Here is a 20,812-nt window from a genome sequence, read left to right as displayed (position 1 = left end):
TTGAGGTTGACCCTTACAGTGTCGAGCAATCATATGGTTTTCATACACCCGCTCTCACCCGCATATATCCGCAGGAGGACCCTATTTGAGCGTGAGCAGAAGGACAGAATGCTCCGTGCCAGTCGGAGGTTGAGATTATGTGAGACCAATAGTTTTGAACTGACCTTGGATAGGGTTGTAGCAAGAAGCAGTATTGTAGGCGCCATTTGTCATCCGAGGTCTGAAACTATCCGATGGGCATTTCTACACAATCAGATCACTGCCCAATCAATTCTCACGACAGTGCCGCATCCTCACGCCCGGCAGCAACAATACTATTAATTTGCCATTAGTGGCTTAGTGCTAGTGAGCCGGAGTTTCTTAGGTCGACTTCATAGGGTGATTTATCGGACTTTGATTCAGCGTGGGATGAATCAATGATTTAAACTTGATCTAGAACTCGATGGGAGCGAAGTGCTTACCCGACTTGGCCGCAGTCAAGATCAGCAAATTAATCACACCAAGAACAATCTAATTGTATAAGAATGACCACGTTACTGGTGAATTTCTTTCACACTTGTGAGATCTCTAACTTCGAGATTACCCCCGGGTCGAGCCTTCTTTTAGCGGAGATCGCGGTCAAAGAGCCGGCCTAAGGCCTGGAACTATCCACCAATCCAACCGCATCTGGTGGATCTGATCCCTGAAATTCTGGAGTTTCAGAGGGCCACTTCCTACACCCGCTTGATCAACAGCCAATTCTTGGTGCTGACACAAACCATGCTTCGAAGAAGTCATAAGAAGTCACGGGCGGGATGCCTCGAGTGCAAACGACGTCATGTCAAGGTGCCTACCTACCTAACTAGCTCCCGTTGGGTTTCAAAACTTTATTGCTAACCTCTCTGGATGTAGTGTGACGAGCAACGCCCCAAATGCATCATCTGTACGCTCTCCGGCCGAGACTGTAGCTATGCCTCACCGGTGACCGACGGGGCACCCGTATCATTCGCTGGTGATCGAGTCGCGGTATCACCACCAGGATCAGTGTCAGGCTCGCCGATGTCAAATGTCGCCGTGGGCACAATTGGCGATGCAGCACCTGTTCCTGGTGTCCCCCTACCCGAGCTGGGCCATCCAAGCTCTCATCTCTGTCACGATGTCAACAGTGCTCATATGGAGCTCATGATCCGGTTCAAATTCTCTGATCACGCACCAGAACTCAACGAGGAGCTACACGACTTTGCCTCAAAACTCTTATTCAGATGCGCTCTTCAAGCTCCGTACTTGATGCACCAGATGCTGGCGGTGTGCGCGCGAAGGTTGGTTGCGCTTTTCCCCGACAGGTCCGACTTCTTCTCGGAGCACGCGATGCATCTTCAAACAAGGGCCATCTCGATTTACAACGAGACTGCAGCCAAGGCTCAGATTGACCAGAACAACTGCTCCGCCCTCCTCCTCTACTGTTCTTTGCTCAGCCGACATTTACTCGCCGATCTGCTTGCTAAGCGCGATACGAATCTGGATGGGTTTCTTGACCGCTATCTTCAGTTTCTTTCAATCTCTGGTGGTTTGAAAGGCGTGTCGATCAGTGCATGGGAGCTTCTACTCGAATCTGATATCAAGCACCTTGTTCTTTGGGCGATTAGCATTTCCCAGTCATTGCCACTGGGGAATCATTGTGACTATCTTCGACATCTCATTTCTGAGTCACTCAGTCTCGACGCTCAGTCGAAAGAGGCCTGTCTCAAAGCTGCGGCTTATATGCAAGTTGGGTTTGACAGGATTCTGGGCAATGACGTGCGCAATGAACGCTATCTAATGATCTTCATGTGGCAAGTACCTTTCTATCTTGAACCATAAGTTTGGTATTCGCTGACGACTGGGTTAGGCCTGCAGCCGTACCATCAGAGTTCACCGAGTTGCTTGCCCAGCGACGACCAGAGGCGATTGCCGTGATGGGCTACTGGGCACTCTACCTACACCTGAGTCGAGACGTTTGGCATGTTGCAGATTCAGGAGCTCACCTACTCAAAAGTATCGCAGCATATCTTGGCCCGGATTGGGACCACTGGCTCTCTTGGCCGTTGGACATGCTCGCACAAAATTCATAATTCACATTTACGGAATACATCACTTCATCACTTCACACCTTGGCTCCGCAAGCCATACGCGACCTAGATTTTCACCCATCAATTCAAGGTATCTAATTGAACAAGCTAGAGAAGTTCGTAGTCAAAGACGCCATCACCACCGCAGTGCCAACATTTAGCCAAAAACCCAGCAACCGAAGAAAACAAACAAATAGCACCAAAGCCGCCCCATTTCAGACCCCAAGACAAACAAATATGTCCACCACTCCACTGTCGAAATCAATGATCACTCAACACCTTTGACCTCCTGGCAAACCGAAAACATGCTTGTACACCATCACTCCAACGATCTCATCCATCGTGATTCACCTGAAGCCTAGGTCAGCTACTTGGTTGAGGGCAAATATGAGTAGACAGCAGTGTACTAACCGGCGACGGGCTTTGGATTACCTCGGATACGAAGAGTATCCAGACGCACCTGACAAGGTGGCACTTGAAGTTGAGCTCTGGGAAGAGCTGGTTCCTGAATTTTCCGGCATGTTGATAGATGTGTGCTGTGTTGTAGATATGGCCGAGGAAGTGTTGAAGGTATGTTCTTCTTCTTTTGAGATCTTGCTTTGGTGCTGGTGGCTGATGAGAATACTCGGGGCTTTCCTTCAAGGGACCAGACCTTTATAGATATTTTCAACTTGCCAGCCACTCTGTCTTCGTATATGGATGATCATCTCGCCCACGATAGAATCACCTCGGCAGTACTTGGTACTAGCTGTCATCCCACTCGTCGACAGCCTGCCGCAAGGGGTGTCTACAGCCCACTCCATCCCGGAGTGTAAATTCGATTGTCATGTCATACATCCCGCGTGGCTCCTTCTCACATGGCGTGTCTTCCTGCATGTACTCGAGGGTCACTTCCGGCATGTCTCGGATGATATTCGTCTTCGTGGGCGTCAAGCACAAGGTTGATGGATGTCAATGGCTCTGTCTCAGAAAACACGGAGCGGTCGACTCGAATAGACAAAGGTCGGAAGATAGTTGTTGGCTCACCGCCAGGAGGCAAACGGGCCTCCGAGCTGGGCCGGTGTTGTGCGACATGGAATTTATAGCTGGGTCATCCCTCATGCGTAACTGATGGCAGATACTGAGTTCTGGCACCTGTCACTTGCGAGCTTATACCTACCTAGGCACTTACCCCAGGCACTTGCTGTACTAGGCTGTCTTACGGGCAGTTAATGGGTCTGAAACAGAGACTTTTCAGGCACAAGAAGACGTTATAGCTCTTCGTATTGAGCTTGCCCTGCTGTCTGCTGTCTGAGAAGGCGTTGAGCTTTCAGCTGCTGCCAACAGGCCTCCCGGACATCCCGCCGAATGATATCCCCAGCAAGATTCTCCAAAAGTTCGCCGGTCCTATAAGGCTATCTACCCCTCTAGTTGCCTTGCCAGGACCGGGTGGATGCAGTTGTATTAATGTTGAACACCAACGTTAGGCGAGGTGGGTGCGGACGGGCTGTTCCAGACCGAGCGGCAATGATGCGTCTCAGAGGTGTTCCTTGTCTTTTTTGAGACCATTTGAAGCTTCCGAATGGTCAAAAAGAGACGTAATAACCCGTCTAGGTTGACTTCCGCCATCAAAGTTCAAGACACTTAACCATGCGCGGGATCGTCAGGAAGAAGGGTCCATGCAGCCGTCGTGGGCACTCCCACAATAACACAGACAAGTCTTTGTACTCGGTAGCGTCACCGTTTCGACGAGTTAGTGCTGCAGATCCATTGCATCGGGACTGCTTGCACTATACAGTCAAGGTGAAATATGATGATGAACATCCAAGAAGCAACATATGCCATGGTACTCAAGGATTTCGTCGAGAAGCTCGACCCGAGGATCTGCGAGAACCAAAATCAACTGCTGACAACGTTGCAGTGAAGCAACTTCGGTAGAGTTTGACAGCATCATTGACCTGCTCCATCGATGTCTCACTTTCTGGCGTCAAATTTCATTCTGTACCAGCTTGGGAAGGGATTCAGCGTACAACACCGCCACACCGTGAAAATGTACGCCCAGAATGTCTCCCCAAGGAAGCAATCCCATGTGGTTGGCACAATCAGTTCAAATACCGGCACTAATGCATGCCACGCATCCTCATCCAGCCCAGGGGCACCCAATCGCCCAAGGTTGCTCTACCTGGGTATCTTGCAGTGCCATCAGGCTTATATTTTCCAGCAAGTATTAACGGCCGAAAGCAATCCCTGCCCATGTGAGGGGGAACATCTGATGATTCCCTGGTCCCAGCCAAGAACCTCAAACGTGGTGGTCACACAATATGTCCGAGTTAGAAGCTCCGAGCCGAAAAATAGGGTAAGCAAGAGCTTTGCGTTGACCACGTCTTTAAACAGCTTCGGTGTTGGTAGCCGAAACACTCAGACGACTGTCCACGGACAATCCCTTACGAAGAACAAGGCCCCGAAATCCCAGGTCACAAGCCAACACTACCCGTAGCACAAGGGGGGGTTTACACCCTCGGAACACGCGAGAACAATACCTCAGAAGGTTATTCTCAGCCGCCACCGGTCCGAACTACTTTATTCTTTACCGATGCCATGGAGTGGTGGCTTCCTCTGCCTCATTCATGATTTGAATTCATATTGCACAAAGTTGCACGGCATGCGGCCCAATCCGGACAGCACATTGGATCAAAGGTGCCTCTCTTGATTCAAGACACCATCGTCAAGCATCGAATGGATCAACAACGAGAGGCGGTTTTGCCCCTCTCACTCTGGTTACCACCACACTCGGGATAGGCAACCAAAGCTCTGTTTCATCTCGATCCGAATCGGCATCGACAGAGAGGAAGAGCCCAAGGCTCTCTTCACACCCCGTCCGGTTGGCCTGATTTCCACGCCCTCCCAGCTCAATATGCGCCAAACAGATAGACATATTGTTCAAAGACAACAGACGTCATTGTAAACCAGCAAAAAATCTTCAGTCTCACCAACAGCCACGTTGTCACCCACTCTCAAACATTTCCCCATTTAGGCGCCGACCACGAGCCTCGGGAGACCCACCTGAAAGGTGGCATGAAAAGCAATGAAAAAAAGGGTTTTTTTTGTTGATTGTATGACCAAAGCCTGCAAGACTTGTATAATGTTTTACCATCATGTCACCGTCTGATCTATTCAGCCAAACCCAGCAGACCTGAAAACCAACCTGGGTATATCCCTTCAAATAAACCCTCACCGCCAGGGCGAAAGGCTGGGGGTATGTTTCCTCATTTGACAGTGCGTCCTGCCAAATGTCATGTATGTTTCTCCCCTCTTGACATTGCGAACTGTCTCTTTTATCGCCACGTTTATCAAACAAACCTGGGAAGCCGCGGTATTGGTCAATTCCACACCTACCCCTAGGTAACCTCTAGGCGCCTATCAACCTCACTTCGGAAAGGACTGCCGGGGGCGCCGGGTTTCCCGTCACACAGAAAGCCCATCACAGCACGTGGTCGTGGGTTGGGGGATCAATCCTTCAAAGGGGTGACACACACACACGCAGAGAGAGAAAATCAGTCTTGATAACACCAGGCCATCCTCATGCGTGAAAATCCAGAAAAGGAAAGAAGGCAACTACTACCGGGCAGCTTGTTGTTATACCTCGGAGCCGAGTGATCTTCTTTTGCCACAGCGGCAGGCGAAGGACAATAGCTAAAGAGGCAAGATTAGACGTGTGAGATGGGTACAGAACTAGAGGATGCCTGATCTAGGTACTGTTCAACGTTTGATGACGTTGAGGAAGGATGGTCAGTTATTTCTGGAGGGGCGGTATCCTACAGAATCTAGGGTAGGGTCGAAACCCATGCAGGGACTTTCTGGGGAGGTGTTGCGGAAGGTGTAGCCGCGGGTCGGGCGATTTTTCAGATTGTGGCTGTTTCTGGGTCTTCTTAACAGCTGAGTGTTTCTCTTTTTTTTTCTTTCTTGGTTCGTGATGTGCTGGTTGTTTACACCGACTTGCTAGAGGTGAGTTTGACCTCACCGAGGTCTGGACTTTGAGCTTTACTTTGGGTTCAACCTTTCCGCCTTGTCATCATCCGATTCGGGAATCTTTGGTTTGTTGTTGCTCACTTCGAGTTTTGACATAATCCTTCTCACCCAGGATCGGAGTTTAGCTTCCTAATATGTTCTCCATGAGTATCTGAGGTACCTCAATCTTTCCTCGAGCATGAAGTCCTCATATAATGTCAAACTGACCAATGTCCAGTCTTTTCGAACCCCCAACGAGTTTTCGACTGCTGTCCTATCCACAATATCAGCCACATAAGCTGAACGCCATGGCCAAAAACGCATGTAGGTTCACTCCGATGAGGCATACCGTTCCTGCTGCCGCGCGGACATGATGCCCGGTACCTTGCATTCCCCCTCACACCTTGTGGCTGTTAATTACCACTGGTCTGACGTTATCCCTGGGCCCCCGACCACCAAAGCAAGGACGCACACAAACACGAGCGATTATTACGTGAGCTATTACATATACCCACCACCCTATACGGATGCAAAAAAGAGAAATATCAACCTTTTGGGTAGGTGGTGGTTTGCATATTTCAATAATGCAACGTTATGGCTAAAATGCGAAAAAAGGTCCAGGTACAAACGGCACCGAAGCAGCGAACGGTGAATCGCCCCGGCGCGTCCCAGCTGATTGGTGGCGCTCTGGGTAATTGTGGGGTGTGGAACAGGCCCACGAAGCATGTACATGGCCCGCTTTTTCCCGCTGATGGCGTGTCATTGAACGCTGAGAGTCGGTTGATGTTTTCGTCCGGTCGAGCCGGATCCTATTAAACTCGGTGTTGGTTGCGTTGTTGAGGTAAAAAAGCTGCCTGGGCTTGTCATGGTTGGGACTTGTTATGCCATGCCCTGCTGTCTGGTCTTTTGTTCTGTCTTGTTTAGCCTCAGCCTTCCAAATGTCTGAGAAAGTTGAACCATGACGTGAATCGATTGGAGGCGCGGGGTCCCCTGCTGAGGCACCTTGAGGGCTGAATGAAGGTGAAATCAAGGTGGGCTGAAGAAACGAAGGAATGCTCCAACGGGAGCACGATAATCACCGGCCCGGGGGTTACTGTATAGAAGAGGTAATTACTTCCATACGAGAGAAGTGAGAGCGCAGCGCGGCGCCCTCACGCCCACAATTTGGCCGCTATACCAAACGTGCTACGGTCACGTTGAGGGTGTAGGGACCTAAGGGCCCGTGCTGCTTGGCCCATGCCATTGAATTGCGTTGGATGCCACCGTGATCACTCGCCATGCGTTGGGGTGTCAGTGGCCGTCAGTGTGTGTCTAGACACTGCCAGGGTGCTTCGTCAGCAGCCTTCACAGCGGACCCGCGCGTTTTGGGGATTTGATGAATGCCGCCCAAACGAAAGGGAAGCCAGACCAGACCGCCAACCGCTCCTCTATTGATTCACTGCTTGTGCTTGATCACTCAGCCCATCGGACCGGGTCACCGACCCCAGCCCACCCGAACTGCTTGTAGCTAGCGACCGATTCCAGGTTGCAGCCCGCCAACTTGTCTGACCAGTGACGACCACCCACACCCGCCTCTCACTCGCTGATTTTCCTATTGCCTCTGCACCACCGCCATTTTCCCTGTTTTTCCCTTTCCCTCTTGCTCATCCACCCTCCCCTCGTTCCCACCACCACCAACGACGCTCGTTATTCGCGCCATTTCGACGGCGACAGTGAATTGAGGAAGAAGGACGAATTCAAGGACCATTCGCTCGCTCTTGAAAGATCTGAAATTGTAAAAGGTGCTCGATACGGATTATAAGCGACGACGACATCCCGACACTTGCATCTTGGCTTCCTGGGCTGTTTTCTTCGGCTTCGACAAAACAACGAATCGACAAAGACTTGGCCGACTCCAGAAACGGAGCTGGCAGTATTTGAGGGATACCAAGGAAGGAAAAGCGACTGTTTTACCGATAGCGACGTCACCCAAGTGCCGACGACCGAACAAAGACCCTCTCCGCATCGATCTAGGACGAAGGAAACAAAAACAACAGCATTTGTCTGCATCCCTTCTTTCTTCTATCTCTCCGACGTTCCCGGTCGCCGCTAGTTTAAACACTTTTCGGGCGCCTGTCAAAGGAGAATTGGCTTTTCGGACGACAGGCGGGCGCTTGTGTCAACGTCACCAGCCCTCCAGGTGATCGGTTGGCTGTCCTGCTGATCACTGCATCGTGGTTTCCTGCAGCCAGCAGCGGTTTCTTTCCGTCGGGATTTGCGATACATCGACAGCCTCCCATCGTCAATCAACAACATATTAGCTGCAGGCACTTTACACTAGCTTCAATCTTGTTTGCCAACATTCTTCGCAATGGGTACGTTCAACTGCCATCGCTCATCTCCCTGAAGGACGTACTGCGCAACGTCAATTTCGAGATGTAACCGACTTGTGTTTCCCACAGACCCGTACTGACTGTTCACTGCAGACATCGTTCTTATTCCCGAGGGGCAGCTGCCTGCTTGTGTGAAGGATTGTGGTGTTCTATACGATGTCAACGGAGGCTGCGTACCACCAGGAGCGCCCCCAGCCGACAACAGCGTCTACAATAGCTGCTTCTGCAACGACCCTAGGTTGGCGGCCTGGAAGACGGGCACTACAGGAGTATGCCCCGATGCGTGTGCATCTGACCCGTCTGCCTACTCGAGAATCCAACAGTGGTTTTCGGGCTTTTGCTCCAATGTACAACCCACCACTGCCGGGCAACAAACGACGTCCACATCGACGGTGCGGCCCGCGCAGAACTCTACTGGCGGCACCTGGTAAGACGACGTTTTCGCTATGCCCGAGACTTTTTGGCTAACCAAGGCTTACAGGATCGAGACACATTACCAATGGGTAATTTTCTTGGTGATCATGGTGGTGGCGATAGTCGGTATCTGGGTTGGCGCCTGCATCTGGAGGAAACGATACCTGCGTAAGAAGGACCGCCAGTACGCCTTGGGTGCCAACCTCGCGCATGCCACCGAGTCAGGGAGAGTCGTGCCAAACGAAAGCAACTCTGGGTCAATTCACCGTCCATCAGCCGGCATGTTCGAACCAGCACCCCTCAGCGCTGCCCGGGTTTATGAGGAGAAGCCGAAAGAGAAGAAGAGGTGGATTGTCAAGGAGAGGACGTGAGGGGCTCAGGAATGAGTGGTTTTTCTGGATACCAGTCCAACATCATATTGAACCGCATCGACTTCATCAGCAACTCACTACGCATTGCACAAACACAATACTCTCTGGAGACCCAGAGAGGTATAGACGTAAATAACACACAGAACTAAACACCCACTATATCACCAAAACAGTGCGGTGTGTGCATGGGACGGGTTGGTTTGGGAAAGGGGCCCAGGGGAAAACCAGGTTTCAGGGATCTTTTTTTTTTTGTGCATTCGAAGTGGAATTTTCGATGCATTATACCCCATCACTCTCCCTTTTTTTTTTTTTTTTTTGGGCTATTCGATGCTTTTTTCCTTCTAATTTTCGTTCTTCTCACGTAGGTATTTGAAACAAACGCAGTATAATATCTTTTTTTTCACCACCTTTTGTACCTTTCCTTAGAACGTTCCTCATTGCATTGCGTGTGTGCTGTGGTTGGTTCAGGCGGGTATCTACCATGGGAGGAGACATTGGGAATGGATGGACATCTTTTGGTGGATTGGCGAGTCACTCCTTTTATTTTGCATTATTGATGATGGGAAATGAGCTGGTTTTGGATAGGACACGTGGATTTTGGGTTTTGGTTATACCTACACGCTCCTTTTTTATTTTTTTGTTTTTTTTTTTTGGCTAGGGAAAGAAAGGGGAGTGAAGGGTGTTAGTGGGAAAGTTCAAGTATAAAAGGGGTTAGGTATTTACATAAAGTGCATACCGTTTGATATGGAGAATGGAGAGACGAATTCTGTTGCTGAGAGTGAGATTCCTTGGGTATAGTTGCGGTGAGGCGGTGATGTTGCGAGTTAGCAGTGGTGTGACGCTGTTGATGTGTCGTTGCGCGCCCGCTGCGGCACTGTGAGACAAGATCAAGGCCTTGAAAGTTTGGTAAAGACGCTTTTACAAAGCATAGGCATACTATTCATGAGATGAAGCATTTTGACTGCTCTTTGGGGTCCTCTTCTGAAGTAGGCTGAGCACTCTCCATCCCCTCTGCACCACACGACGTCCGCTGTGGCGTAGGCTGGCCAAGCCCCCAAGACTCGTCATCCATCGAACCTCAAACCACGCACGCCCCAAACAGCCACATCAGGACCTTCTTTCTGGCCTGGTGAGGAGACCTAACCCAGGTGTTGTTTCAACAGTTTTCGCTCAGGTTTGTACAGTGGCAGTTCAAACCCGACTCTGGAACAAAAGACAGATCGAGTTCGGCGTGGCCCTCTCAACATAGGCACAATTCTAAAATGAACAATGCAACAAACAATAAATCCCCTTGTGGTGTAGTTGGCTATCACGTTCGGCTGTAAATGGCAATTTATCGATACCGAAAGGTCACCGGCTCGATTCCGGTCGAGGGGACACAACTTCATTTTTTATCAACTGTTTTTATGCACAGCTCTTTTTTCCTATCTATTTTTTTTTTTCCTACACAGCCACCTTTTTGTTTCCCTTTTGCTTCCTTTCCTACTCACTTTAGAAGGACACCCCCTTTCTGCTTGTGAAGCTGGCTGAGTGCGTAGCGACAGTCTGGGCTACCCCATTCGGATGTTCACCCCTTTTCTTAGTTGCTCTTTTCTTTTCTCTTCTCGTACTGCTTCTTCATTCTATATCCAACCAACGATTAGTAGGCTTATCATCGCGATCTCTCTCACATTCTCCTGTTTCAGCACACAAAACAGAAAAAGTCTGATCGAATGTTGCGTTTGCTTTGGTGCAAGATTGCCGCTGCCGTCAGCTGACATAGGTACCTTGCCCGACCATTCTGGACAGAGGAAGGAATGCTGCATGTTGAGATAGGCCTCTATCAGCACCACTTACCAACGGCGATTATATATCGAGAAATAGCCCATATGCCTTATACAATAGTTCAGAGGCCTTGAAAGCAGGCAATGGTTTGGTCATCAAGAGAGTATCCAAGAGGGATCGATCCAAAAGTTCTTTGCTAGGCAACGTAATCCGCATGCACCACAAAAGCCCCAATATCTCGGCATCGACTGTACCCATTTCCCATTCCAATTTACCCATTCTATGCTATGTCTGTTTTTATACCTGTTCCACCACCCCCTCGAAGAAAACAAAAGACCTCCACCCGTGTTCCGTCGTCATCATCATCATCATGGCTACCACCACCAACCAACAAGCTACCTCAGAGGCAAACTCTTCGCCTCCAAAATCGCCTGCTCCTCCGCAGCATCCATATAAAGATCAATCAAGCAACCCGCCGACCAAGCCTGAGTAGGTGACTGCATCCAGTATTAGCACATCGTCATCATCAATCCTTATAACTTCAAAAAGAAACTCACAGAATCAGCACACTCCTCCCCCCCCTTCTGCGTCAACTCGGTCAACCCCGCCCACGGGCTCTGCTCAATCATCTCTTTACACCCAATCAGTCTCCTCGTCACCTGCTGGAACGCCTCCGTCCTTCCCTCCGCATCCTCCTTCCCCCTTCTCATCAGATCAAACTTGAGCAGCGCCCTCAAGAAGAACCCCGTAGGCCACAGCCACTCCGGCCCCTGGTGATAGTTCCTCCCTTTACTCGTCGCAAAATCATCACTGTCCTCACTGTTGCGGTAATAAGGCCTATAGTTCAAATCGCTTGGGTCAAGCGTAGCCATGCCCGTCGGGCCGCGAAGAGCAGAGTCCGCAATGCAAAGCGCGTGCATGGCATGCTCAGGGACAAACAGATCCGGGGCGGCGGTCATGGCAATGGGGAAGTTGGGACGGAGCTGGTAGTCCTCGTATTCCTTGCCGGATTTGTACAAGTCCTTGTAGATGCCACGGCGGTTGATGATGGCAGGGTTGACGTCGTAGTCCTTGTCGTCTTCGGAAGAGATGGGGACAAAGTAGCAGCGCTCAAAGTTCTTCTTGATGAGAGCGGCCCAGTCCTTGAAGGTGATGGTTGAGCCGTCGGCTTTTCTGACGCCGGATTGGTCGTGTTTTCCTTGTTCGTGGAGGGAGGCAAACCACTTGAGACCGCTGTACAACAGACCGGTGATCTCAACGGCGGCGCCGTCACGGGGAGTGCCCGGGACGCCCTTGGAGCGAGCTCTTTCGCTTTCGCCCATCTTGTCCATCCAAGTGCCGCAATTGTCTTGGTTGCCACCGAACACAAAACCGTTGGACCAGTCGACCTTGATCTCTTGGTTGAAGCCATTGTCACTCATCTGCATGTCGAGGTTAGGGCCGGCATTGGCCTCGCGGAACTTCATGCCCTCGGCGTGGCGCTGGAAAACCTCCTGGATGATCTCGCGGATGGTGCTCTCCTTGCTGTAGGCACGAGGGTCGGCGGTATCAAAGTAGGCGTCGTCATATGGCAGGAACCGTCTCTTGACCTTCTCGTCAAGCAGCGACAGCCCATCAGGAACGATCCGAGTGTAGTCTTGGATGCACTGCAAGAAGAACCAAACAGAGTCTCTGGCGTTGTATCGCGGAGTGTTACCACTACCAAGAAGGTTGGGGATCATGCCGTGCTTCAGCACACTAGCAAAGGCACGGATGTGTTCCTTGGCCTCATCGAAGCGACCGGTACCGAGGTAGAGACCACGGAGAGAGATGAAGACGTCGCGTCCCCAGCAGCGAGCCCATTCAACAGCAAAGTGAGGAAGGCCAGCAGCGAGCGATGGGACCAGGCGATCAGGGTAAAGCGAGGCGGACTTGACAAGACCAGTCTGCTGAACGCTCACCATGCTGAGGCTTTGGAGGAACCATTGCCCCTTCTGAACATTGTTGTTCATGAGGGAAATGCCCCTTTCGAATGCAGCCATGTACGCAGTCCTGAGAACCAGGGCAAAGTACCGCGGGAGAAGGAAGCTAGGAATACCACGGATGGCATCGAACCGCTCCTTGAGCCAGGCAGCAGGCTTACCCAACCGCTTGAAGTTCTCCTTCTTGGCCGCACGCTCAAGTCTACCCAGGGTATAGTCCAGCGCCCACTGTCCATCACGAAGGTTTTGGCACAGTGGGTGAGCCAGGTTATTGTCCCTGATGATATCCTTCATGATGCTCCACCAGCCCTGAAGACCAGCATAGACAAGCTTGCCATGTCCGGGAATGTCATAGACGCCATCTCTCCCTTCGCTGGCGTCACGTTCTTCCGGCTCGCACTTATACAGAAGGAAGTTGAGATCAACCAGGTCAAGCTCGGCCATCGCGGCCTTGGCTCCGGACGTGACAAAGGTGTCCAAACCACTCGAGTGCTCCGCCGCGGGGATCCAAGTCTCAAAGAGCGCAATGCTGCCAGGAGGGAACTTTTCGCGGACAGTGATAATGGTGTCTTGGCCCTTGACCTCCATACGAACGCCAGGGAGACCAATAAGACGACTGGGAAGGCCACGGAGCAGCTTCTTGTCGCTCAGAACCTCTTCCACAGCCTCTTTGCTTGCATCAACCTCGAGCATCCAACTACCAAGGTGTTTGGCTTTGGTGCCGGTCAGGTGGACGGGGTTGAAAGCGCCATTCCCGTTTCCATATCCCGGAAACGCGGTATGGGCAATGAGGAAGTATCCCTTGCGAGATACTGGGTGAACTCTGTGAACAGTGACATACTGATCTTCGTGGTGGATATGCGTCTCATCATAACCATCCATACCCATCAGGGTGTGGATCTGGTTGAGAAGCTTCTTGACACCAGCGATGCCACCCTTGCCTTCGCCGACCTTGACTGGGAACTTGGATGATTCGGATGTGTACAGTCTGGTCTCGTGGACAAGCTCGATCAGACGAGGATAGATCTCGTCGTAACCCATGACGCTGCCGGTGGCACTCGCGCACATGCTGACAAGGGCAGCATTGGGCAACGTGTCACGGGCATCGCGCTTCTGAGCAGGAACCTCGTTATCGTGGGTGCAGTCCATGAAGAGTGCCTGGACAGGAACTGGCTTGATGCGGCGAATGATCTCACGTGTGTAATGTCCGTTCGTACCATTGGTACCGTTTGTGTCGTTGGTCTTGGAGCCACTGCGAACATCCGCACTCGAGATCTCATCCACCTCGAAGCTGCCAATGGGGCGACCACCATGACGATGAACAAGACGACTCAGCTCGCCAGTGCTCCACGCCTGCATGGCTTCACGAATGAGAGAGCTGATGCCAAGTCTCTTGACAAAGACATAGTCCAACTCCTCGGAGCCCGTAAAGAGCTCGGCGACAACATATAGATTAGGTCTCACGCGGCGAGCCTCGTCGAGGATGTGCTCGGCAACGTGAAGAGGAGTCGAGTGGCAGTTGTCAATGCGGAAGCCGGCAAAGTACTTGGCTAACATGCGAGCATACTTGGTCATGTGTTCCCACAGCCATGGGCTGTCTTGAGGCCCGGCACCATATCTGAGTTTGGTGCAATCACCCCAGACGATAACCTCACGGCGAAGGTAGACTCGGGATTCAGGGCCGGCATTGTCGACCCGAGCATCTCCACCCCAGACCCAGCCGTTGTTCACAAGCACCAAGTCCTCCTTCCTGTGCTTTTTGGTCTTCTCATTCAGAGGCAGACGAGTGAAGTAGGTCTCAATCAAGGGGTTCGCCTGGTTGATCGGTCCAAGCTTTGGGCCGTTGTCATCCAACCGGACATACTTGATACGGTTGAAGACCTGCTGGAGAGTATCGGCAACTTCAGCGTCGTATTCCTCGTAGAAGGGCACATTGACAACGTCTAGGATCTTGACAAGGGCGTTGCGAGCAGCGGCTTGGTCGGCAACGCTGCCCTTGCTGCCTTCGTACTTGCCAAACAGAACGGATAAGAGGGCCGCAGCCACACTGGGGTCGGCACGCCTCCTAAAACGCTCTCCTAGACGATCCATGTTTTGAAGACCGTGCTTGGTGATCCATTGCGCTTGTTCCTCAAGGGAAGTAGAGCGAAGGCCGTCTAGACCATGGCTGCCGATGGAACCGTCTGGGAAGTTGGTCCGGCCAACGACCCAAGATTCGACAGCCGCATCAGCATCCCGTTCGACGTCCAGAACATAGTACTCCCAGAGGCGGATCTCAGCAATGACCTCCTTCTTGATCGCACCCATGATCAGCACCAAATCGTCAACAGACTTGAGTTCCGTAGGCAACCCGAGGTCTCCCAGCTTGAAGCCCAACTCGAGCAGCTTGGTGTCCAGAAGATATGCCGACTCGAGCCATGGTGCTGTAGTGAGATTGTAGCCAGCTTCTGGGTGCTCCAGAAGCCACTCGCTGTTGTGTGCTGTGTGGTTGAGGACAATGTCGGTCAAGCTGAGAAGAGAGTGGTTCTTTTCGAGGCTGTCGACCAACTTCTTCACATCCTTCTCACCCCCAGGGAAACAGACTGGGTCCCACCCGAGCTGATCGTAGAGACTGTATGGGGAATTCGAGTCACCTCTCACTTGCAGTGGCGTGAAGTGGACCATGTTGTAGCCCCTGTCGCTGATGCCACGGAGATGTTTCTCCCAGTCATTGGGATACTTGCCCATAAACTTGCTAATAATAGAGAATACGGACAGTGCAGGCAGCGGCAGCGGTTGACCATCGAGAGAAAGCCGTGGTGCAACATCGATGTAGTATGTTGGTGTCTGTTTGGTCTGGACCTTGGCATTGCCATTTGTCTGAGGCTTCAAGTTGTTTGCAAGGTCGGGCAGCTCGGCGTATGTGGTGTAAAAGGCATAAGCACCGGCTTCGTAGATGGGGATCGAGATCTCAAGTGTGCGGTTGAAATCGGGGACAAGCCTAGTAAAACAGATTAGTCTTTGTGGTACGACATGTATTGCATTCCCAGACAACAAACATACTTGAACTCTCGAAACTTGTCCCGGCGGAACTCTTGTCCCTGTTCGGGAATGTTGACCCACAAGCTGCCATGGCGGCAGATGCTCGATGTGCCCTCGATGGCAAATCGAATGGTCACGGGGTCGTTGGTCTTGGGTGCCAGATAGATGTACTCGCCGGCGACCTGGGGCGAGCCATCATCGTTGAGAGGCAGCAGGTAAACCTCGTTGGAAACCATGGTTTTGGGGATCATGGTGAAAGAAGGAAAAAAAAAAGGGGGGCGAACTTGGGAGCTAATAGGGAGCTGTAGATGCAGCTAGTCGAGGTACGGTATCCGTAAGGTACCAATGGTGATGGACGTTGCCCCGCGTCGGGTCCAAATGGTGCCAAAAAGGCAGATGATCTACCTCCTTCTGTCTGAAAAGCACCAGATGAGACAGAAACAGAGGCAGAGAGAGCGCAGAAGTCGCGAGGACATCACAGAGAGAGCTCTACCCCGAGCTAAGTACGATTCGAAAGAGTAGTCCGACACCCTGTCGTGACAAGCCACGTCGAAAGCTGGTTCGCTACCTGTGGGCGGAACCGTCTGACACCAAGGTTAGGTTGGCCTGCGTGTCAATCGCGAGGCGCTAGGGAATCGGCAGCTTAGCGGAGCTTGGTTCTGTGGTTCTCGGACAGCTTCGTGCGGGTTTGGATCGTTAGAGCTGAAAAGCAGGGAACAGCAGCACTGTAAGAGTATGGGTCTCTATGCAGGGAAGAAAGCAGATGCAGAAAAGTTGGAAGGCATGGATGGGGTGAAGCCATTCCTATTCAACCTCCTGAGAGGCAGGGGTTGTGGGAGCAGCAAACAGTAACAGGGCACTTGGAAACCTACGCCGCTGTCTGCAGCCTGCAGGTCCCATGGGATTGTCCAGAGGCTTGGAGAGAAAAGACGGAAATGGAAGTTCAAAGGCGCAGAACGCCCCGGCTCGTAGGCCTATGCATGGGCCTGCGATATCCAAGAATACTGTAATGTCGTCAGATTGACAGGCACAAGCGGGCAACCGACAGTGCGGCCCGGCGGGGTCCTTGTTGGTTTCAATTTTCAATGGCACCAACCTATCCATCAAGCCCGATCGGAGCGGCACCTGAAGCAGAATCTCTTCCATCCCGCTCCAAGGTGAGCACCGACACCGAGAGAGTCCGATATTTTCGCCCGTTCCCTATATAAATGGTGGGTGCTTCGAGCCTCCTGAGACTCGATAGCGGGGCAGTTTGGTTGGATCCCAAAACATTGTGATAGGTGGCGAGCCTCCTTTATGAGCTCCGGTGGTTCCGCGTGTCAAAACCCGTGTCAAACTGCCATCCACTTGTCTATCGGAGCAGCTTTCCGTGTTCCCCTTGAATGATCCCACGTTGTTTCCGCCTGATGGTGATGGTGGTGACGAGGCCGGAGTGAGAAATATTAGGAGAGGCGTCGCCCGGTGCCCCGCATGTTTTAGCGCATCTCAGCGCCCATGTTCGATGACATCACGCAGAATCGAGGGGCTTGGCGAATTGCACGCCGTAGAGTCCAGACCGCTTGTTGACCCCCGCCCCGTGGCCCCCCCTGCTGCGGCTGGAACTTGATCTGTTGATGTCCTCGGCGGCATCTTGGCAACATACAAGCCTCACGACAGGTAGCTGTTCGGAACTCTTATAGGTGACCGAAACCGAAGCACATCTTGGAACGTTGGAACGATAGCATCGTGGTATCGATCTTTGTTTCAACGATAAAGCGAGAACAGGGTACCTATGCAACAGCCCTATTCCCTAGGCAAAATCCAGAGTCGAAAGTCGACAAAGTCCTGATCGAGCAACACCTGAGAGATCGCAAAAGAATCGCAGAGGTCAGCCGATGGTGAACCTTGATGACCTCCAACGGTGATGGTTCTGACTCGACAACCACCACTTTGATTCTGTACCAACGGTGGTGGTGTTATATATCAACTCCAGACGACCCCGAGAAGCGAATGGTTTGGCAGTGAGCTTATGCACTTCCACCATGTGTGCATGTTGAAGCCCCATTCATCCTGTAGGTATTGATCCTGCAGAAACGCATGTCCCAGCAACACCGGCGTCCAAGCAGCGGCCCGACCCTGGCTACAGCACGAGGGGATTCTGTCACGGACGTCCAAATGATGCGGCTCAAGTCCTGGGCCGGCATCCGGTGCTCCGGGGTCCGTTGATACCATCTCGTATTGGAACGATCGCCATATTCACTGTGGTATTCGCGATAACAGCCTTGGTGTTGAAGGCCGAGGCATGGTGGTATTGCAGAAATTCTCAGCGCATGGGCAGGTAATTATCGCATTATCAGGAGCCGTTGCTCTTCAAGCCTCGGCAGAGTCTTGTGATCAATGTGAGGATATTTCCAGAGCGAGGAGGAGGCCCTCACGGAGATAAGGTCTGATATGTTGATAAGAGCCTCGGTGAATGAGAGATTCTGTATGTCGATTATGGCCGAGATGGCTTGGCGACCTCGGTGAACGGAGGTTTGAACGGCGATGGCCGAGGCGAGCCGTGTGTGGTTACGGAAGGCCCGCAATCACAAGCTCGCGCTGAGCTGTCAGCCACGACCTAAAATAAAAAAGGAAGGGAAAAGAGGCAGGCGGTGAACAATTTTCTGCCAATTAAGCCCTCCCTGGCAACCCCCTTTGCGTCATGCCTTTCGGAATGGGCCAACCGCGTCGCAGCAATTCCGGCCAGTGGCGGTCATCGAACCAGTTCACAAGCTGATTGACAAAGACACACACAGCCAGCAGCCAGAGACCAGTTGAAAAGTCCCCTATTTGAATCCAGACCCCCCCTCCCCGCCCCATCTCACCGTCCCCGCGCCCGGCCTCTTTTGTTTTGGCTCATGAAGATACTACGACTAGCGGACTACAAGAAGAGTCCCAACATCCCTCGCTTGCTGCTTCGGACCATTTTCTCTGCTGCTTGTTCCATTCCCAAGTCTTGTCGCTTATCGCCCTTCCCTTGCTCGACGCCGGACCTGCCCCATTTTTCCTGTCGGAATATCCACTCGCATAGCGGCCCATCCCGGTACCCCATTCTCAAAGCCAAAGCCAGACCCTCACCCGAAGCCAGAACTTGCCGGCAAAGTCGTGCTTTCTCATCTCACCTCCTCAACAATCCCAATCCCGATCACCACTGCGGCGTCGCTCCCTCTCCTCGTCCGACCCCGCCCCGCTGCCACAATCTAGACCCTCTTAGTCTTGCTCCACCGCTTGGCTGTTCCAACATCGCTGTGTCATTAGCTGCCCCTCTCACTCTCAACAACAAGCAGCAGCCGTCTCACCGTACGACACACTCTCAATCCGCCAAAATGACCGTACCGGACTCTTTTCCGCACAAGCACAAGGTCGCAGTGATTGGATCCGGAAACTGGGGCACCACTGTCGGCAAGGTCATCGCTGAGAGCACGAGCGAGCACCCAGATGTTTTCGAGAAGGATGTTCAGATGTGGGTGTACGAGGAGAAGGTGAGAGTTGACGGCGAGACTCGGAACCTGACCGAGGTCATCAACACAAAGCACCAAAACACAAAGTACCTCGAGGGCATCAACCTTCCGACCAACCTCATCGCCAACCCCAGCATCGAGGACGCTGTCAAGGACGCCACCATTCTCATCTTCAACTTTCCACACGAGTTCATCAACAACATCTGCAGACAACTCAAGGGCAAGATCCTCCCCTATGCCCGCGGCGTGAGCTGCATCAAGGGTGTGACCGTAACCGACGACAAGATCGAACTCATCTGCGAGTTCATTGGCGAGCAGCTTGAGATTTATTGCGGTGCCCTGAGCGGAGCCAACATTGCCAGCGAAATCGCCAACGAGAACTGGTGCGAGACCACCATTGCTTACAACACACCTCCTTGCGACCGCCACGTGGCCAACGGAAACGGGCAAGCCAATGGCAACGGCAACGGGGCCTATGAGGAGCACCGCGACTCTCGTGGCCAGATTGTCAAGACGAAGCTCACACCCGTCCCGGAAGACTATCCCCCGCTGGACCACGAGGTCCTTCACACACTCTTCAGCCGTCCTTACTTCACCGTCTCGATGGTGTCTGACGTGGTGGGTGTCTCACTTGGCGGTGCGCTCAAGAACATCGTCGCTATTGCCTGTGGCTTTGTGGAGGGTCACGGCTGGAACATGACTGCCAAGACTGCCGTCATGCGTCGTGGCATGTTGGAGATCATCCAGTTCGCTCGCGAGTTCTACCCCGAGACCATCCAGCCAGCAACGCTCTGGGAGGAGAGTGCCGGGTGGGGCGACATGATTGTCAGCTGCACCGCTGCCCGCAACTGGCGGTACTCCAAGATGGCGGTTGAGCGCGGAGTGTCCATTCAGGAGATTGAGCGTACAGAGCTCAACGGGCAGAAGCTGCAGGGCATTTCGACCTCGCGCGAAGTCAGCAGCTTCTTGAGGGCGCGCGGTATCGAGGACAAGTATCCTCTGTTCAAGCTCGTCGACGGCATTCTGGACGGCAAGGTCAATGTTAATGACATTCCTAGCCTCTTCAGAAAGAATTAGGTTTCAAAAGTCATCTTTTTCTTACCCAGGACATAGGCATGAGGGACGGGCGGGGTTCATGGGGAGTCTTTGAGTTTTGGTACTGTCAAAAATAACATGTATTTAACCTGCCTTATAGGCGGGTAAGAGGAGGGGCCGCAAGGACCGGGTTGGTATCGGGTCTGGGGACTGGGAAATGCATACCTTGTACCAACAAAGGTTTGACAGTTTGCATATAACGGGATAATGATGGACTACATGTTGTCCTCTTGTTTTCTGAAAGTAGGGATTGTTCATGGC

The 20,812-nt window shown here is 52.2% G+C and overlaps 4 protein-coding genes and 1 non-coding gene across 5 annotated transcripts; 3 read left to right on the top strand and 2 right to left on the bottom strand.

The window, feature by feature from the left end:
- Window positions 1–759: 759 nt before the first annotated feature.
- On the top strand, window positions 760–1,839 carry QC762_106220 (uncharacterized protein; the record flags this gene model as incomplete). The annotated part of the gene is made up of 2 exons (XM_062885017.1): window positions 760–825; window positions 892–1,839. The coding sequence occupies 2 exons, from the start codon at window positions 760–762 to the stop codon at window positions 1,837–1,839; spliced, it is 1,014 nt and encodes a 337-aa protein (XP_062747945.1).
- Window positions 1,840–6,034: 4,195 nt separating this feature from the next.
- On the top strand, window positions 6,035–10,035 carry QC762_106210 (uncharacterized protein). Its single transcript, XM_062885016.1, has 4 exons — window positions 6,035–6,251; window positions 6,313–8,428; window positions 8,540–8,873; window positions 8,928–10,035. The coding sequence occupies exons 2-4, from the start codon at window positions 8,425–8,427 to the stop codon at window positions 9,229–9,231; spliced, it is 642 nt and encodes a 213-aa protein (XP_062747944.1). The 5' UTR covers window positions 6,035–6,251; window positions 6,313–8,424; the 3' UTR covers window positions 9,232–10,035.
- A 483-nt stretch (window positions 10,036–10,518) lies between these two features.
- QC762_0004030 lies at window positions 10,519–10,608 on the bottom strand. Its single transcript has one exon. It is a non-coding gene; the product is annotated as a tRNA-Tyr (tRNA).
- A 537-nt stretch (window positions 10,609–11,145) lies between these two features.
- Window positions 11,146–20,685, bottom strand: GDB1 (bifunctional 4-alpha-glucanotransferase/amylo-alpha-1,6-glucosidase). The gene is made up of 3 exons (XM_062885015.1): window positions 15,999–20,685; window positions 11,553–15,936; window positions 11,146–11,492 (listed from the first exon to the last, which is right to left on the bottom strand). The coding sequence occupies exons 1-3, from the start codon at window positions 16,226–16,228 to the stop codon at window positions 11,391–11,393; spliced, it is 4,716 nt and encodes a 1,571-aa protein (XP_062747942.1). The 5' UTR covers window positions 16,229–20,685; the 3' UTR covers window positions 11,146–11,390.
- Window positions 18,670–20,533, top strand: GPD1 (glycerol-3-phosphate dehydrogenase; the record flags this gene model as incomplete). The annotated part of the gene is made up of 2 exons (XM_062885014.1): window positions 18,670–18,707; window positions 18,796–20,533. 2 exons carry the CDS (start codon window positions 18,670–18,672, stop codon window positions 20,531–20,533), a joined length of 1,776 nt encoding a protein of 591 aa, XP_062747943.1.
- Window positions 20,686–20,812: the final 127 nt, after the last annotated feature.

The sequence above is a fragment of the Podospora pseudocomata genome (assembly GCF_035222375.1).
Source record: "Podospora pseudocomata strain CBS 415.72m chromosome 1 map unlocalized CBS415.72m_1, whole genome shotgun sequence".
Taxonomy (NCBI): Eukaryota; Fungi; Ascomycota; class Sordariomycetes; order Sordariales; family Podosporaceae; genus Podospora; species Podospora pseudocomata.
This window is presented reverse-complemented; position numbering and strand designations above follow the sequence as displayed.